This window comes from Podarcis vaucheri (genome assembly GCF_965113315.1).
Source record: "Podarcis vaucheri genome assembly, chromosome: 7".
NCBI lineage: Eukaryota > Metazoa > Chordata > Lepidosauria > Squamata > Lacertidae > Podarcis > Podarcis vaucheri.
Genome location: NC_138765.1, coordinates 33,878,871 through 33,898,500, shown reverse-complemented (window position 1 = coordinate 33,898,500; position 19,630 = coordinate 33,878,871). Strand labels below are relative to the sequence as shown.

At 44.4% G+C, this 19,630-nt stretch overlaps 1 protein-coding gene across 12 annotated transcripts in view; it reads right to left on the bottom strand.

The window, feature by feature from the left end:
- Positions 1-19,630, bottom strand: part of CSMD2 (CUB and Sushi multiple domains 2) — a 492,929-nt gene that overhangs the window by 168,911 nt on the left and 304,388 nt on the right. For 11 of the 12 annotated variants that reach the window (XM_082233181.1, XM_082233177.1, XM_082233182.1 and 8 more), the window contains one exon: positions 3,168-3,350. The exons of the other annotated variant lie outside the window; for it this stretch is intronic. In XM_082233181.1, coding sequence (XP_082089307.1) covers positions 3,168-3,350 — 183 coding nt within the window. The remainder of the gene's footprint in view (positions 1-3,167; positions 3,351-19,630) is intronic. 12 annotated transcript variants of the gene reach the window in all.

Genomic DNA, 19,630 nt, shown 5'->3' with positions numbered 1-19,630 from the left:
GCTTTGTGGGTAAGTTTGGGTTGTCCAGATGGACTGAACTACCACTCCCCGCCTGATCAAGACGCCACTGTCTTGCCAGTCCTGGGAAGTGACTACAGATGCCTGGACAGCAGAGTAACTGGGGGTGGAGGCTAAGCAAGACACAGCAGGGTGCTCAAAGCTGTCACTGAAGGTACCACAGGCTTCCTGGTTATCTGGCTGACCTTCTGATCCCATCTGTGGGCTTGAAAGAAACCCTTAGTTCTACTCAGCACATTTCCCAAGACATTAAGGGTCCATGGAATGTCATGGATGCATTCCCCAAATCTTCAGCCTGTAAAGAACCAGATCATTTGTGACACTCCTTGGCCCAGATCCAATCCTGCTCATGAACTTTAGAAGGTTTGTGGAACAAGCATAGCTCGAAGCAGTCCACAAACTGTTCCAGAGCTATTCAGGTGATAAACTATGGAGAAGCTACATATGACAAAATGATGTAAGATGAATGTACCATGTTCCCATGTTATAACACACACATATGCATTTATTTACACTTTTAAACATTTCACTCTCTTTGTTCCTCCTCCAAATTCCCACCACCACCAATCTACTTCTACTTCTTATTCTCAAATAATATTGAATCACAACTACAGAGCTACAGGTCAGCCTCATGTACAATCAGGTATCATGTGCAGTGCTGGCTGCTAACCATTGGGACTGGTGGGGTACAAGGCAGTCAGGCCAACGGTGGATGGAGCCAGAGCAAATGAGTGGCAGAGCCAGAACCAATGGCAGGTACAGACAACTAATTCTAGCTTTAGTTGTCCTGCCCATTGAATCTCACAAGGGCAACACTGAGACTAAGGAGGAGGAAGCTGATAGTCAGCTCCACCCCCTGGATTGACCGTAAGAAAGAAGACAGGCAGTTGGGGGTTAACTGGGAACAGACTGAGTTTGGTTGGGCTGTGCCCCATTCTTGCAATGGCATTTAGAACTATGAACAAGCCTTCACTGGTGGCATCTCATGCAAAACGGTATCAAGAGCAGAGAAAGACACAGCTGATTTCTTCATTAATACGTTAACCAATTTTGCTGCAATTCCTGATCAAACATTTGCATGGACTCCTTCCTACCATCTCTAAGCCTCCCCCTGCACTGCTTCATATCCAGCTACTGAACCATCAGAAAATAATCCAGGATGATCCGGAAACCAAACCAAAACATACCAAAACAAACCCCACCAACTCTGGACCTCAAAGCACACACCAATTTCAACTGCACTAGTTAGATCAATAAATTAAACTAGGGGTCACCAACCTGTCACCCACCCCAAGCACAGAGGCCTTTACAGGAGTCCAAAGGGTCTTCTCTTTCTACTGAAATTAGGCTTGAAAGTTGCATATAGTTCAAGCCAATTGAATAGATGGCAAGACTTGTTTGGTTGTGGGGTGTGCACATTTGTGTGGTACCCACCAGTTTTCCTGGTGTGGAAACATGCCCAGAAGACAGCCCCAAATGCTAACAGAAAGTTTCCAGAGCAGTTTTAGTTGCAACATATTAATAGATTCAGCCTCCCCTCCCCAATATAATGCTCTGTTCTCTATAATGTTTGACAATCAATAATTGTGAGTGTCGATGATATGCTGTGTATGTTCCCAAATTAAGCTGCATAAGTAAAAATACTTTGCCTGTGGCTATTTTTTGAGGAGAAGCTCAGAAATTTCAGCTAAGGATTTCACAAGAAACCAAGGCAGGTCTTATATTAGGTGAATGCCTCAACTCAGCCCCTAAAAGGAGAATCAAGATGGAAAGTAAAGCCCACTACAAGTGCTCTGCCTGACCTAATTCTACTCTCACACAGTCTCAATGCCAGTCTACTGCACTTCCCCCACTCCATGGTCAAATGCTTACCTTAGGGGCCAGGCAGCACTAGGGCAGCTCTTTGGATGGAATGGGGCTACCTGGCCTTGTGACCATGCAGTTGGGCTAATGACCCATGTGGCTCCTTCCAGCTCTACAATTCTATGAAATTCTTGCTATGAAATTCTTGCTATGATCTTGGTGTTGTGGAGCCTACTTCTACTTGGGATCACAATTCCTATCACACACACCCAGCACAAAATGTTAATGGCCAAAGATGGGGAGATCAATGTCCAAAATCCAGGGTGTAAGTAGCTGCCACCACATCAGGATGCCAGATGCATCTTCTATCACTCTGGGAGGAAGAATGGAGGAAGGAAGCCAGGTGGACATAAGAATGCAAGAAGAGCACAGCTGCATGGATCAAGCCAAAAGGGCACCAGTCTAGTTCAGCATGCTGTTCTCATAGTGGACAACCAAATGCCTATGGGAAGCCTGCAAGCTCATACATGCAGTGGGCATGATCCATCCAAGGAGATGACACCTGCCTGGCCTCCAATATGGTCCCCATGCCAAGCCTTGGACAAGGACAGACTGGGGGCAGTGGGGGAGAAAGAGGAAGTAAGCAGGCATGTGGTGGGTTGGAATAAGGAAGGAATCAGCATTCCCTATGACTATCAATCACTTTCCTCAGGAGTTTCAGTGTCTGAGAGATTCCAGCTCATATTAAGGGCAAGTAGACTGTTGTTCAACCTTCTATGTTTTCAACAAGTGGCCTCTGTTGACATGAATGCAACATTCAACCAGGCTCTCATGTATGATTCAGACTCAGACCAGGACACCTGATTGTCTCAGGAGCAAATGGGGTTGATGGTCTTACGACATGGCAAGGATTACATGTTGTATGAAATGGCCCCTCCACATAGTAGCATTGTTTCTTATTATCAAGGTAGCTCAATCTGGATGGTGGGCTTGGGTCCACTCCCTCCCCACACCCACTCACCCTCCATGTCTGTGTCATTGCTGAACTTTGAGGCTTTGATACCCCCACAGACAATCTATGCATGAGAATCTAAACTGCTGAGACTTTGAAGCATTCCCCCCGCCCCCCCCCAGTTGACCTACTTGCTCAAGATGCAGCCTGCAGGTTCACTCCCTCCCTCAACCTGCTCAAAAATGTTTCCAGAGTTATTGCATTAAACAAAGAAGCAAAACCTCAATTTCTCAATATCCCACATAATAACCCATTTCCAAAATGTGCAATGTCGACAGCTCCTTTGCCATCCCTCACAAATGGCTCAAGGCTGCATTCCTTCTCTCTGACTTACAAACACAGATTGGTTTCTGAGAGGACCACTGGCTACTCTTTTGACAAGTGATTGTTTTCTGTCCTTTCAGTTCAAATGCAGGCTGGCATTCAAACGTCAACGAGTCCCCGTGGCGAAAGGTTGACCCTTGTCTCTTGCCGTAGGCTGGCACTCCTGGATCTCCACAACTCCCCTGGTCGATTTCTGAAAAAAACACAAAAAGAAAGAGACAGGAAGAGAAGTGGGGAGGGCAAAAGGAGACCTGAGTGCAACTTCTTTTTACAATCACTGGATTTTATTCTTGCAAAGCTGGGAACATTCTTTTTTAAACACAACAAAGAACACCACCACTTGTGATTAAACTAGGGGACTCTGGCTTGTTTTCCTTGTTTAAATAATAATTTGGGGGACACTTCTAATTTTCCAGTGGCAGTCAACACTTCTATAGAAGAATGTGCTTGACTCCTGCAGTTCCACGACCTTGTTGCCCCCTTCTGGCTTCATTGCTCCCCTTCCTGGGAAATGAGTCTGGCAATTCAGAAGTGTTACAGAACCTCATGTTTCCAATCTGATGTGGAAGGCAACTTTGGGAGCTGAGAAAAGCCAAGAGTGACGTGGTCTTGGCAGCCTCTGGGCTGCTGGCTTGCCACTCCTTGGTATAAAAAGCAAGTTTTTAGATCTAAAGGTTTCTGTGGGGGGAAGGTGGCTCAAATCTTTGAAACAATGCAGCTCAAAATGTAGGATGAAGGAGAAGTTACCTGCAATCATATACAGGCTGTTTCCCAGTCTCTCCTGTAAGTTTTTCTTTTAGATACAGAATGGGGGGGGAATAGCAGCAAAGAGAGAAATGCCAACATCTGAATGAGCTGCTTGCTAACCCTCAGCCCAACACACACACACACACACAGAGAGAGAGAGAGAGAGAGAGAGAATGGCTAGGACCAGAACACCTATAAAACTGGGCCAAATAGTGTAAGTGTTATTTTGCCGGATTAATTGCTAAAAAATATATTTGGATCTATTTTCAGAGTTCATCTCATTCTATCTGCCTTCCTAACTGGCCCACTTTAAGCCACTATTGTCATTACCTCAAATGTATTTGGATGTTTAATTAGAGAGGGAGGAAACATTTCCTAGGCTGCATTTTTGTACTCCCTGCAGGGGAACTGAATATTTATTTCATTTTGTGAACATGGCTGTATGAACAATGTGAAAAGTCACTTTGCTAAGAGAATTTTCCAAAGCTCAGAGCCATTTTGAGCATGAAAATAAGCAGCACAGAAGCAATGGTGAGGAAGTGCAATTCACCTATGCTTCCTCTGTCCCAGTTTTTCCATTGAGTAACTTTTGTCATGTCAATACAGGGAACTGTGACTTTTCCACCTTAAAAATTATGATTGTGTGAACTGGCTTAAAGTAGCATACCAGATTCTGCTAATCAAGGCAATTCCCTTTACTAGTTGGCCCAGGGGTGCCAACTTGAATAAAATATTTTGGGGGAGGGGAGGTAAGCCCTGTCCCACATACTTGATCACATGACACAGCACACACCATTTGAATGACAATGCCCATCAACTGGGGTGGGGCTGGCCCCCTCAAATATTTTATTGGGTGTGTGTGAAGGAACCTCAGCCCCAGGAACTGACTCCCATGCAGGTGCCTTTAAGTTACTAATTACATTAAAGTTTGCCATAGCGAACAGTAAGCCAGATAAAGCGTCTTCCTGTGGAAAGAGAATGGCAGCAGAGTGGAAACAGCTCCAGCCATTATAAAATACAGGTGGGAATGGAAATGGCTGCCTTCTTACATCCCTCGTCTTCAGCAACACTTTTTGTAAACCACTCCCAATGCTCCTCTGATTAATCCCACCTAACCCTTCCTCATCTAGTCTTGAATGCTCAGTGTAAATTCTGCATCTCTTCCACTCTCCTTGCTCTGCTCACCTAACATGGAAGAGCTTCGGATCCTGCAGAATTTCACACACTGATGAGGCTAAGCAACAGTGATGCCACTGGCACTGACCAAGCTCGCACTCAACATTGAACTGCAAGCATCTGTCAAACTTGAACTTTTCAACTCAAACAGAGAGGCCCCCCCCCCCAGCCCTCATGCCTGGATAACAGCTTGTACACAAGCATATCCAAGTAAAAGGGGTTGTGTGAGTGGGTGCTGTGGGTTAAACCATAGAGCCTAGGACTTGCCAATCAGAAGATTGGTGGTTCGAATCCCCGCGACGGGGTGAGCTCCTGTTGCTCAGTCCCAGCTCCTGCCAACCTAGCAGTTCGAAAGCACATCAAAGTGCAAGTAGATAAATAGGTACCGCTCCGGCGGGAAGGTAAACAGTGTTTCCTTGTGCTGTTCTGGTTTGCCAGAAGCGGCTTAGTCATGATGGCCACATGACTCGGAAGCTGTATGCCGGCTCCCTTGGCCAATAAAGCGAGATGAGCGCCGCAACCCCAGAGTCGGTCACAACTGGACCTAATGGTCAGGGGTCCCTTTACCTTTACACTTCTTGATTTCTACAGTTCAACGACTGTGTACACCTTCTGTATATACGCAGAATGTAACATGTGAACACCCCTACTAGGACAGGCTTGCAGAACCAGCAGAGCTGTGATTTCTCAAAGGGTTCCTGCAATCGCAAGAACATAAGACCCTGCTGGATGAGGTCAATGGTCCATCTAGTCCAGCCTCCTGCTCTCACCAGCCATCTCTGGGAAACCCACAAGCAGGATCTAAGAACAACTCTCTCCTCCCGTGGTTTCCAGCAAATGGATTTGGAAGCATTATTACCTCTGCCTGTGGAGGCAGTGCACAGCCATCATGGCTAGCAGCCATTGATAGCCTTATCCTCCATGACTTCGTCAAATCCTCTTTTAAAGACATTCAAGTTGGTCAACATTGCCTCCTTGTGGGAGTGAGTTCCATAGTTTAACTCTGCATGAAACTCCCAACATTCAGTTTCCCTGGGTGTCCATGAGTGAGTTAGTATGAGAGAAGGAGAATAACATTCCTCCTTGCACTTTCTTTGTGCCATGCATAATTTTCTATCATGTCACCACTAAAAAGTCCCAAAGGCTGTAATATTTGCTCATAGGAGTGTTGCTCCTTGTTCATTATGCATGCCCTTTTCTGAACCTTACCCAACCCTACAATATCGTTTCTGCACTGAGGTAACCAGAACTGCACACGGTATACTGAATGTGGTCACACTGATCAGAATAACTACAGGAGGAAGGGGGAAAGCAAGAGGCAGATGGGGAAGGGAATTCTTTTGATTAATGTGTTGTGTTGCTGAATATGGTGGACTGAGGGGTGGGGAGATGGCTGGTGGGCTGAGCATGTCATCTGCTGGGCCTCTGAGCTCTTGGATTGGCTTAAAGATTCCCCCCATGACTTCTCGTACACACACACCCTGCCCCCTGAAAAATCTCAAGCAGATCTGAGGAGCTGGCTGGCTCATTTTTACTAAATTAAATGTCAAATCAAAGTGTGAAGAGATGCAGGGTGTCAGCTCTTTTGCAGAATCATGATGGAAGAGAGAAAAGGTGTATGTGTGTGTATGTGTGTTTTGTGTTGCATGACCATCGCAGGATCATCTCATTTATTTTATTTATTTCATAAAGTTTATATACTGATTGGTTGTAAAAAACAAACCCCAAACCTAGTGTAAAAGATTCTCTCATTTCTAAAACCAAGGCAAAACACCCTTTTGTGTTCCTGCAGAGATATAAAAGCCTTGGGGAGATAAATAGCATTCTGAATCCAGGAATATTGCCTATGTGCAGTCATCCCCCAGTCCCAGTTATCTGCTTACACACCATTTCATTTCTAAAGAATTTCATTTCTCCCTCTTGCTATTAACACCAGCAGTTTCTCCCTTTCATACCTTATCCAGTACTTTCCTGCTATTAATCTGTGTCACATTATTCCCATTTTCCACTTTCTCTGGCCTTTTTTTATCCCCTTCATCTGTGATCAACCACCTTGCTTTCATTGCCCTTTCTTTTAAAAACTAAACTAAACTAAGTGTTTCTCTTGGTTTTCTCCTCCTTCTTCTCCTTCAGTTTTTGATAGCAAATTTGAAACATCTTTTGTGACACCTTCCTTACAGAGAAAATTACATAATCCATGATTTGCATTAATCCAGCTCCTGTTTTGATGCAGGCTGAACAGCAATGAGATTTTCCCACTGCTAAACTGTCTCTGGAAAAGCACTGATGCAGGTTGGACTCTTTGCCAAATAACTAAGGCGGAGACATGCTTCATAGGTGTTGAAAATAGAACAATTTGTTGTTTTCAATTTTGTCACTGCTGATAATATGTCAAGGACACAGGCTTTCAAACAGGCTGGATTCTGACCTGCCCCTGCCCCACCATAGCTAAAAACCAAACACGGGACATTAAAAAAAATGATTAGCTGTTTATTCATCAGGAACTCTGAGCTACTTAATGCTGAAGAACTCCCCCCAACTCCTGTGGGAAACTTTGATAAGTGGTCAGGCTTGCCCAACTGGCAACCACCAAACAACACCATGATCTCCTAAGCCAGCAAAGGGGGGGGGAATCTCTGGGACTAAATGGGCCTGTGAGGCTGTTTTCCCCAATATATCTGCTCCACACCTCACATCAAATGTGACTACAGGTGTGGAACAGGTAAAAATTAAAGCAGGGTTTGACGTTAATGCTGATCAGCCCTGACTTCAAGCACTGCTGATATTGGCTACACTCTGGAGTTCCCAATTGTGAGCTCTGGAATGCCCCTAGTTTCAGGTTATTTTTGAGGGTGTACCTGGACCCTCAGCCTCTCTTGGAACACCTTGTTTTAGTCTCTGTTACTAATGGAACACTGCTGATGAGACTTCCCTGAGTGCTGTCCTACCAGAGTTTCCCTCTTCTCTGACAGAACAGGTAAAAAAGTAAAGGTAAAGGACCCCTGGATGGTTAAGTCCAGTCAAAGGCGACTATAGGGTTGTGGTGTTTGTCCTCAGACAGCTTTCCGGGTCATGTGGCCAGCATGACTAAACAGCTTCAGGAACAATGGAATACCATAATGGAAGCCAGAGCGGATGGAAATGCCATTTACATCCCCACCACAGCAGTACCTATTTATCTACTTGCGCTGGTATGCTTTCGAACTGCTAGGTTGGCAGGAGCTGGGACAGAGAAACGGTAGCTCACCCTGTTGTGCAGATTCAAGCCACCAACCTTCTGATCAGAGAAAAGTTTCCCTCTTCTCTGGCACAACAGCACACATGCTTCTGGCCAAAAGACTTTTTGCAGGATTATACTCTTCTCCTGTTTATTTGTTTAAAAGCATTTATAAGCAACTTAATTTTTTTAATAAAAAAACCCTCTAAGCCATGCAACACATAAAAACAGCAAATGTTGAGTGGTATCCAACACACTTGTTCTGTCAGCTCAGGAATTTATGCTTGTGCAACAGAACTTCCCCTCTCTTCCCCTTATGCACACATAACACACCCCTCAAATCTCTTCCAGAGGGTTGGGCAATCCCACAGAACAGATCGGCACATAGGAGGACAAGAGAGGGGAATGCTCTGTTGCGCAAGTGTAAATCCTTGCACTGACGGTACAAGTTACTTCATGCTACAGTGGATGCAGTCCAATATGAAAAATACAACATAAAACCAGTAAAACAGTAGTATAAAAACATAGGAAAACAAATGAAAGCAGAAATTCAGGGAATTCAAACCAATAAAAACAGGACCCAATCTCATTGGTCAAGCAAAGCCTGTGCTTATAAAAAAGGGAGGGATTTAAAAGACATCTGAAGCAACTGGTTGCTGCTTCATGTCCAGCAGAGGAAAGGGCATTCCATAATACAGGAATTCCATTCAAGATGATCAAATTCCATTTAACGTGATTGTAGTTGATGATGTAACGTTCTTTTGTAAAAAGAAGAAGGAAGGATTGATGTTATCCAATTTCTATTCCAGTGCATAAAAATAGAAGCACATTTTCAAAACTCTTGTAATGATCCAATGCAATTTTTAAATGTTGTATACAACACTAGTTTAATTAATTTGTATTTGTAAACAATGTGTATAGCTCAGTTGGTTAGAGCGTGGTGCTGATAACGGCAAGGTTGCAAGTTTGATCCCTGTATGGGACAGCTGCCTATTCCTTCATTGCAGGGGGTTGGACTAGATGATCCTCAGGGTCCCTTCCAACTCTATGATTCAGAATCAAGTGTATAAAAGCTATTGTTAAGTGCTCTTGTTTTCATGAAGTCAATGCTTTTAAAGAGGCTTGACCATTATTTGACTGTATTTGACTGTTCAATTTTTATATATTTCCCAAATAAATAAACATTTGTCACCATTCACCATAAATATTCTCAGGGTGGCTCATTAAAAACACTGAAAAACAAAATATACAAGGAACAAAATGGGGAGAAAAAAAGCATAATGTTTACGAAGGAAAAGTCTGGGGAAATAAACAGCACTCAGTCTGCCATTGGAAAGGTCCTCCCTAGGGACAGAGCTCCATAAATGCAAGAGGGGGCAAACATTTGAATGCCCTCTCTTCACTTGCCACTGATCACTGATTGCCACTGGGGGTAGGACTCCAATGACAGTTCTGGGTGTATGGATAGGATGATCTGGAGTCAACTGATGAAAGCCATGCACACTGCAGAGTACAATGGAGCCCCTTGTAGGATAAGGTTACCAGATTCTTTTCAATGAATCCAGGGACACTTATTGTTTGCTATGTACATGTGAATGCTGAGAAAGCTGTAATTCCAGGAAATGTCCCCGGGAAATGGGGACATCTGGTAACCTTATTGTAGGACACCTGCCAATCTTGTTGGGATTGCTGACTTCCATGAACTGAAATACACCAGTACCCCACAACAACTGCATACTTGCAAGAGGCAATGGAGGGCACATGCTTCGTTTTAGGAAAAAGGTTTGCCTGCCATGACTTATTTTCTCATTTAGGAACCCTTGACAGGTTTCCAAACCATTTCAGGAGTGCCTGCAACCTTTCAAAAATGCTCTTCCACCCAGCAGAAGGGGTGGGTGAGTGCAGACTCACAGCATCAACAGTTGGTGGATTTGAGCTGAAACAACTACTGACAGCCTCAAGTAACAGAAAGGAAAGTAAGCAAGCATTAGATTGCCCTGTGGGGTTGGCAGATCAGGGGTGTATGACTTGTAGGCAATATTAATGTAAGTACATAAAAAAAGCCTGATGGATGAGGTCAATAGCCCCTCTAGTCCAGCATCCTGTTCTCACAGTGGCCCACCAGATGCCTGTGGGCAACCTGCAAACAGGCCACAAGCACAAGGGCAATCTCCCCTCCTGTGGTTTCCAGTAACTGGTATGCAAATTAAGCACAATGAAGGGGAAGGCACTGAAGAAAAGTTTAGCAAAAGCGAACTCCAGATGGCTTAAGCAAAATGTCAACTGGCAACGTGAAATGTTGCCCCCTTTTTAGTCTTCACTCCATTAAGCTTTAAAGTCGTTAAGAGGGGTCAATAGCAGTCAGTCTGGAGGCGGAGCGACAGAAAGGGGCGAGTGTGGGGAGAGAAGTACATTAAAAAATAAACATCCCTTGAATATTCGGCAAACATCCATTACAAAGGTCGGCGAACTCATAAAGCTGTTTTGGCAGGGAGCCAACAAGTGTGTGTGTGTGTGTGTGTGTGTGTGTGTGTGGAATATGTAGCACTCAGAGAAAACAATTTGTTCTGACCTACTTCTTTTGAAAACTAGATGATGAAATCATCTGATACAGCAAGAAGGCTATTTGCAGAGCAATACATCTGCAAGTATTTGAGCATTAATCTGCTGACTTGACCTGCAGAGAGCATGGTTTGGGTGTGGATCACAGAGGCCCACTATAGTCTTCCCTGCCCTGTCCATGGTGCTGAATGCACTACTGTCCTGCTGGACACATTGCAGTGTGTCCAGCTTTCTGTACGCTGCAGCACCTCATTCAGTGGCTCACTCCTATCTCCAGACCCACAGGTTGCTAAACAGCCACAGTATTTCCAGCTGCATGAGAAGAGGGCTGGGCAGGAGTCTCTTATCACGCTGCACAGTGATATCTGCATTCCTATTCTTCATTGATATTTGCCAGCCATCCCTGCATTGAGACAGACAGAACAATCCACAGACCTGCTTAAGGATAGGAAAATAGGGAGCAGCTTTAGCTCAGTACTTTGAAGCACTACTGACAGTCTGTGAAGAAGACAGTATGCTTCCAAATACTAGTTGCTGAAAACTACAGGAGAGGAGAGTGCTGTTATCCTGCTTCTGAATCACCACTGTGAGAACAGGAAGCTGAACTAGATGGGCCACTGGCCTGATCCAGCCAGCTCTTCTTATGCGCCTATGTTTCAGACCAAAGTCTTTCCTGGTCCTACCTGGCAATGTCAGGGATCCAACTTGGAACCCTTGGCATACAAAACAAGTTTTCTACCACTGAGTTATGGTCCTTCCATCTTCTTTCACTGAAACTATCTTGCACCAAACCTCTAAAACTATTTAAGCATGATGAGTCCTACTGACTCCAGCGGGACTACTTTCTGGATGGCATGGCCCAGTATTAACATACGGGAGAATTAGAATTTGGGACCTGTCTTTAGTGCAACAGTAATACAGTGGATGCTCGGGTTGCGAATGTGATCTGTGCAGGAAGCACGTTTCCAACCCGCAGTGCCACATCTGCACATGCGCATGTCACAATTTGGTGCTTCTGCACACGTGCAAAACGTGATTTAGCGCTTCTGTGCATGTGCCAAAACCCAGAAGTAACCCATTCCAGTACTTCCGGGTTCGACGCAGTGCGCAACCTGAAATCGCGCAACCCAAAGCATCTGTAACCCGAGGTATGACTGTAATAATAGTAATAATAATAGTAATATTTATTCCCCAGCCACTCTGGGCGGCTCCCAGCAGAACATTAAAAAGAGAATAAAACTTCAAACATTAAAAACTTCCCTAAACAGTCACATTGGTTGAAGTGTCCTGATCTTCCACCTTTTCACTTCCCTTCTATCTTATTCTAATATAATGCGCAAGCTGATGCCCCATAAATATATTGGGCAGGTTGATGATGTCCCAGGTTGATGGCACATGTACAGAGGTGATGGCAGCAGATTGGGTGGAGCTCATATTGAGGGACTGGTGAGCAGGCAATGGTAGATGTCTCTGCTCCTTTGAGCAGGTCTACAGATTCTCTCTCTCTCTCTCTCTCTCTCTCTCTCTCTCTCTCTCTCTCTCTCTCTCTTTCTCTCTCTCTCTCTCTCTCTGTGTGTGTGTGCAAGCATTCCCAGATCTGGCTGCACTCCCAGAGTCCCAGGTGGTAACAGTGGGAAGGAGTGCATCTGCATTTTGCTATAAGGAACATTTTAATTTTTAACATCACCACCATCCTGCAAAAAAAAAAAAAAAAATGACTGAGAAAATAGGAACATAGAAAACTGCCTTATACCAAGCCAGACCAATGACCAATCTCTCTAGCTCAGTACTACACCAACACTGAGCAGCAGCTCTCCATGGTTTCAGGTAGGGGACTCTCCTAGCGCTGCTTGGATTTGCAGGGGACCGACCAGAGGACCTTTTGCATGCAAAGCAAATACTCTGTCATTGCAAGATGGTCCAGTTATGGTTGTGCTAAATTGCTTATGCAGCTCATCCCTCTTGAGGAACAATCCTCAGGATCTCTCACTCAGTTAAATTCTTGTCCTTTAAGGTAAATAAGACACAGGAGAACCTCCATGGCAGCTGTAGCAGAAAACAGAAAGACTGGTGTGTTCAATTGATTCAGTGCTCTTTAAATACTGAAGAGGGGGGTTATATTTGTTTTCAAGAGTTGGCACAATAAAAGAATGGGGGGATGGATGCTAACAAGAGCTTTTCTGATAGGTATTGGGGGTGGGAATACAGTATAGATGGAGAAGAGACATTCAAACACTGCAGGAACCAAGGTTTTCATTTTCATTTTTTTAAAGGAATATATACATACTGCAAATGGGGGGGGGGGTGTCATGCGAATTTACAGTGAGAGGAAAGAAGGGCTGGGGGAGAACCATCCATGAATGCAGGTCTTCCCTGTTGTGCTTGCCAGAGAGATGGACAGATGGGAAGGTGTCTGTATGTCCTTGCTGCAGCTAGGATGGCTACGCCAGAAGTGGAAGAGCTTGCATTAAAAAATGGATCAATGGGTGGATGATGAGTCAATGTGATGCAGTGGGGTGTGTATTGAGCTCGGCCTCAAATTCCCACCTACTCCCCCATAATATTCAGCGGGTAGCATTGAGCAATAACTCTTTCTTTGCTGGTAGTGAGAGAAATGAAAAGACCCTTATGTACACTGCCCTGAGTTCCTGGACAAAAGCCAGGATACAAATGTGATAAATGAGTGGTGACTAAAAATTAAGGAGGGTGGTACTCTATAGACAACAACAACAACAAATGGGTGAGGGAAGGTGAAAAATGAGCATAGTAGCTTCACGTGGTTGGAAGGGGAAGCTCTAGGGGGGAATGGCAGAGGCGTTGGCAAGCAAAACAAGCAGGGGCACAGCCCCTAGTAACCACATAATCTGTAACTGTAGTGAATTCAAGTACTTTGAGAATTTTGGAGCACAAATTGGCTTTACATGACCAAAGGATTGGAAAACATAACAGAATAGGAGAAAGTATTTTTGTAAAAAAGAAAGAAAGAAAGAAAGAAAGAAAGAAAGAAAGAAAGAAAGAAAGAAACCCAACACACACACACGTGTGTGTGTGCGCACACACACACAGTTTCCCCCTCAGAGACTTGCTTATTTAAGTCTATTATTTATCCAATTACATTTCAATATGAAAATTCAGCTCCACTAAAGACTTTAATTAGCGGATTAAATAAGGTACTCGGCTACTATAATGAAGTCCAGCCGAGAGGGCCAATCTTAATAGATTATGAAAGAGGGAGTCAAGCTGACAAGCACCCCTCCCATACACCTCATGCTCACTGCTTTCTTCTCTTCCACCCACCTCCAGACAGGTGTGCTGGATAGTCATGTTACATTGGTATAAGATCAAGGTATTGTATTCAGGAGACTTTGTTAAGCAAGGTGCGATGAACTTGTGGTGGGTCTGTGTGCAAGCCACCCCAACACTTGAGAAATTCTGCTGTTCTCATAACGGGGCGGGGGGGAGAGTTGTAAGCCATTTTGAGAAGCTACTGCAGGATAGCGGCTAGTTGCTAGGGAGACCCAGAGCTTGCTGGGTGACTTTGGAACATTTATTATCATTCAGCTTAATCTACCTCCCAGGTTTTTTGTGTGACAATGCTGTGGGGAGGAGAACCATATACACTGCCTTGAGCTCCTTGGAGGAAAGATGTAATATAAGTGTAATAAACACACTCAATTTATTGATAAAGCGGTGGGCTGTGGCTTTTAAAAACATATTAACAATTATACTAGTTTTGCTTCTCTTGAAATCCCACAAATGTGCCTGAACAGGAACATCCAGATTAAACTTGGAAGACACTGCTTTAGGAAAACCTCAGTGGGGACTTAGGGCTGTGCCAACACCCCTTCCCTCCACATGTGATATGCTGCTAACCTTAGCAATACATTTTGCTTCCTCAGGTAGCTCACCCAAGCAGAAACCTACAAACTGCCTGAGGCAACTCCTACACTCTTATATGAACCACTTTTGTCACAGGTTCTCACACTGCGGTACCAGAGGAAAACTGATACCGGTTCGCCCACACTGGGTGCCAAGCCGAGAGGGTCCTGCAGGGGGCGCTGCAACGATGATGTAGAATGTAAGGCAAGAGGTGGCAGGAGGAAGGGCTGCCATTGAAAATTGAAAGCCCAAAGTCTGCCTTTCCTGAGATCCCATTTCACATCTATGTCTGACATCCTGGTGGTGTCACGAGGAGACTTTCTCTCCTTATCCTCAAAATGGAGGGGGGGGGACATCTTCAGAAGAAGAGTTTGGATTTGATATCCTGCTTTATCACTACCCAAAGGAGTCTCAAAGTGGCTAACATTCTCCTTTCCCTTCCTCCCCCACAATAAACACTCTGAGGTGAGTGGGGCTGAGAGACTTCAAAGAAGTGTGACTAGCCCAAGGCCACCCAGCAGCTGCATGTGGAGGAGCAGAGACGCGAACCCGGTTCACCAGATTACGAGACTACTGCTCTTAACCACTACACCACACTGGCTCCCATGCAGTGAGCTGAACTACTGACCAATCTCCAAAAGCATATTGCTTGTAATCCTTGCCTAGCTGGTGGCAAATTTGTGGATGGGGAGAGAGAAAGGGTTTCCACACATGTGGGAAACCTCCACACCTCATTGTGACTCAGGCATGACCTTGATCATGAGCCCCACTGCATGTGGATCTTTGTTTTTATTTCTAAAGCCACACACTGTTACAGTATAAAGATGGCCTGTTGTCGGGGCAATCATAGACTCACATAACCTGCATCAGACTTTAGGTCAGTGAAAACCAGCTTGCTATGAATCTAGGAATCTGGAGTCACTGGTTTGAGTAAAATTGGTTGCAAGTTTTGCCTTAGGGTGAGCAGACTGTATTGCTCGCCAACTGAGAGACACTCTGTAAGTTGAAAGATGATTCATGCCATTGTCAGGATATACAAGGCCGCTGTGAAATACGTAAAAATGAAAATAAAAAATATATAAAACCATCCTGCCTTCCCTGAGTTCAGTTCTCCACATTTCCATGTCAGTTTTCCAAAGTCCTCATGAAAATTCAGCAGTATCTTAGTGCTAATTTCTCCTAATATATACTTCTTTGTTTTGTTTTCCTGATATATGAATTTTTTATGCACACTTGACTCTAGTAAATGAATTCTTGCCCCTATTACATCGCTGGAGAATGGCATTGCAAAATTCAGAGAGGTGTGAATTTTAAAGAACGGCTGTGTTTCCGTTTGCTTATTGTTGTGAAAAGTGCAAATTAGGTAGGTTTGCCTTCAAACGTGAACTGAATTGAATGTTTCCCCAATCCTTAACCCACAGTAGGTGTAACAAATTGCTTTTTTGGCAATGGGAGATACTTAAATCTGAGGCCAACATTCTGTTTTCTGGACAACAGTAAGCAATACTATTGCTGGATCAGTGTGTTTCCTCCACCACCACCCATTCCTCACCATTTTACCCTTGGATGTCTTTCTTCTCCTTTGCTACCTTATTATCAGGAATAAGATTAACACTTACATTTCCAGACTGGCGCTCCAGGATGGAGAACCTTGCCAGGATATATAGCTATTTAAGCATGCTACAGAAGCCAATATCTCCCCTTTCTCCCAGATAATTTTTGGTGAGGTTCCCCCACCCCCGTTTCCATCTAGGTTTAACAAGGATCCATTAGCTGTACTTTCTTTCAGACAAGCTGGCTGTAAAACTACATCCAGTTTGCAAGTATGTTGCACATAATTTCATCACCTAATTGGCAGCCCTCTAATTGCTGCTTTCCTCTACAAATTTCTCATTCTGTGCTCCAACTCAAAAACGCTTTCAAGGCAGGATGCATCACCACTGCACTTCCCACTGCCTTGCACACAGCTGGTTCAATTAGCAGCAGGCTACCCCCAAGGGAAGGCTCCCAGCAGGTTACATGTGATGCTTTCTGTATTTTTGCTATTCACACTAGAGCTGAAGGAGGGGGTATGTTTCACAAACACGTTGCTCACTGCTGTGTGCCCTCCCCTTTTGCAGAACAGTGCAAAGCTGTTTGCAAGTAGAGTGGAAGATGTGTTGACTGAATATATGTATATATTTGGTCCAAGGGTTACACTCCCTCAAGGACATCCTCCAAGAGGCCTCATGTCAGCTGTGGGTGGAGGCAGAAGAGGTGGAATGATAGGCATGTGCAGTAAAACTAAGTTTTACTCAGCAGAGACCCATTGAAATTAATGAACATGACCAAGTTAGGTCTATTAATCTCAATGGGTCTATGTTGAGTAGAACTTAGTTGAATACCACCCTAAGTCTCTATCATTCATCCAGACAAGCAAGAGGCATTATCACAGTTCAGCCAGGCAAAATCATTCCAGGATAGTGCAGTGCAGGACCACAGGGGTGTGGAGCCAGGGAATGGAGGATGTAGGACTGGGAAGGGATGTGGCCTGGGAAGAGTCCCACAGGAAACACAGAGCCCTAGAGAGCCACATTTGGTTCCCAGACCGAAGGGTGGCCACACCTATGCTAAGACAACTGGGCTAACTCTCCTTTACCCCAATCTAGTCACACATAATTGACTCATTTGAGCAGAATGTGGATGGACATTTGAATGGTCATCCCAAGGATGGTGTCTGCATCTTGATGTGCATCTCCAACCCCGAGCTAGTCCACATATAAATAAGTGCAAGCAGAGTTGCATGAGGCTGAAAGTCTTGAAGCTTGATGAAACAGGGAACATCAATATTGATGATAAGACAGTGTGGATGCATTCTCCTTCCTCACATCTACACACAGAGCAAGGAGAATGCGATAGACCTCATTTGCACTTAGCAGCATCAAAACTAATCTAATTGGCTGCATGGTACTTTTATCATTGTGATCAATATACGATCCCCGATTGCATGGTTTAGCATCATGTCTAGTTTTGGGCAAAGCCCTTTTAAGTCAGAACAATGAGGACTAACTGGAATTAGGTTCAGAGACTTGTTATCTGTTGCTGCCCCAGAGGACAAGACTAGATCTAGTGGTCTTAAATTAAGGGAGGGTAGATTTTGGTTGAGCGTTAGGCAGCATCTCTTCATGGTAAGGGCATTCCAGCAATGGGGCCAAGGGTGGATGGGCTTTCCCTTGCTGGAGGTAGTTGGAAACTTTCTGTAGTAAAAGGTTGGACTGCATGGACAACTCTGTGGTTCTATGACCGACTGGATAGAATTCCTTGTGGAGTGGTTGCATCACAGCCACAGTCTTTGCAAACTATGAGCTGTATCCAACCAAGTTCTACTCAAGAGTAGTCCCATGTCAGTCATGTTCATTAATTTCAATGAGTCTTCTCTGAGTAGGATTAACACTGGCTACAATCTTATGACTACACACAAGCATGGAAAAGCACACAAAACAGTGGAAGGATGATAAACATGTTTGTGCCCATCTGCACCTGAACAACAACTTTCAGAGCCAAAACGTAAACTCAAAACAATGCATAGCAACACTAATTCTTGTCCCCTCCTCCCAGGGTAGGAGGGATGTGTGATTTCTGAAGTCTCACAGCAAGATGAAAAACCCATTTATGTTTCAAGCTGTGCTATTTTGCAAATAATTCTACAGAAGTTGTTGGTCAACATGTTGTTTGTTTTGTTAGATTTGTGTGGGTGGAAAGGCTATGTCAATTATGTGTAGCATACTCTGACAGCCTAGTTGGGGATGGAATAAACCCATATAAGTTGCAAAAACAACTTATTTTCTGATCTCCTAGAGGTGATTTTCTTACTCAATACAGGAGCCAGTTGAGTGGCTATTTGTACAGGATGTGGCATAGTACATGCTAGGCACATCTCCTGGTTCAAGGGCCTGAAACCCTAGAGAACCACAGCCAGTCAGCATACTCAACACCAAGTTCAGTGCACCAATGGACTGACTCAGTAAAGGCAGCTTTTTATTTTCCTTATACTAGTAGTAGCTCTCCAGGGTCTCTAATAGAAGATGCCAGGAAGTCTCGAGATGCCAGGGGATGAACCTCCCTGAAAACCTCTGCATACACAGCATAGACTGTACTAGTGAACTAAGGTCCCATTGCTCCCAACAACCTTTTCTGCTGTTTACACCAACTCTCAGCACACACACTCTCTGCCATTATGTTTTCTTTCAATTCTGCACAGAAAGTGGAGCCAGATACCTGGACCAGATTGTCAGCGGCAACAACAAGCAGCAGGCAGAAGGAACAGGTGATCACCCGAAATAGCAGGTCAAGATGACCTAGCCTATGCTCTGAGAAGCCGTCTCCTCTCCATTTACACAGTATCAGTTCTGAGCCTTGTATTTTGCTTTGTTAAACAAAGCAGGATACTTGGCATCCAAACAAACTAAAACAAACAAATGGACAACAACAACAACAACAACAGGCTGCCGTTTGGTCATTGGGGATGGAGGAATCTGAATGAATATATATATATATATATATGCTTTCGTAGATTTTCACGGGTACAGGAATGCAGGTTTTGGTGTCTTCGGGTGTCTTCCCGTGTAAGAGTCGGGGTGTCTGGGCGACGTTTCGACGAGGTCTCACTCGTCATCTTCAGGCTGGTGCTTTCGGCTTCTTGTTCCAGTAACAAGAAGCCGAAAGCACCAGCCTGAAGATGACGAGTGAGACCTCGTCGAAACGTCGCCCAGACACCCCGACTCTTACACGGGAAGACACCCGAAGACACCAAAACCTGCATTCCTGTACCCGTGAAAATCTACGAAAGCATATATATATATATATATATATATATATATATATATATATATATATGAGTTTCTCATTTTTAC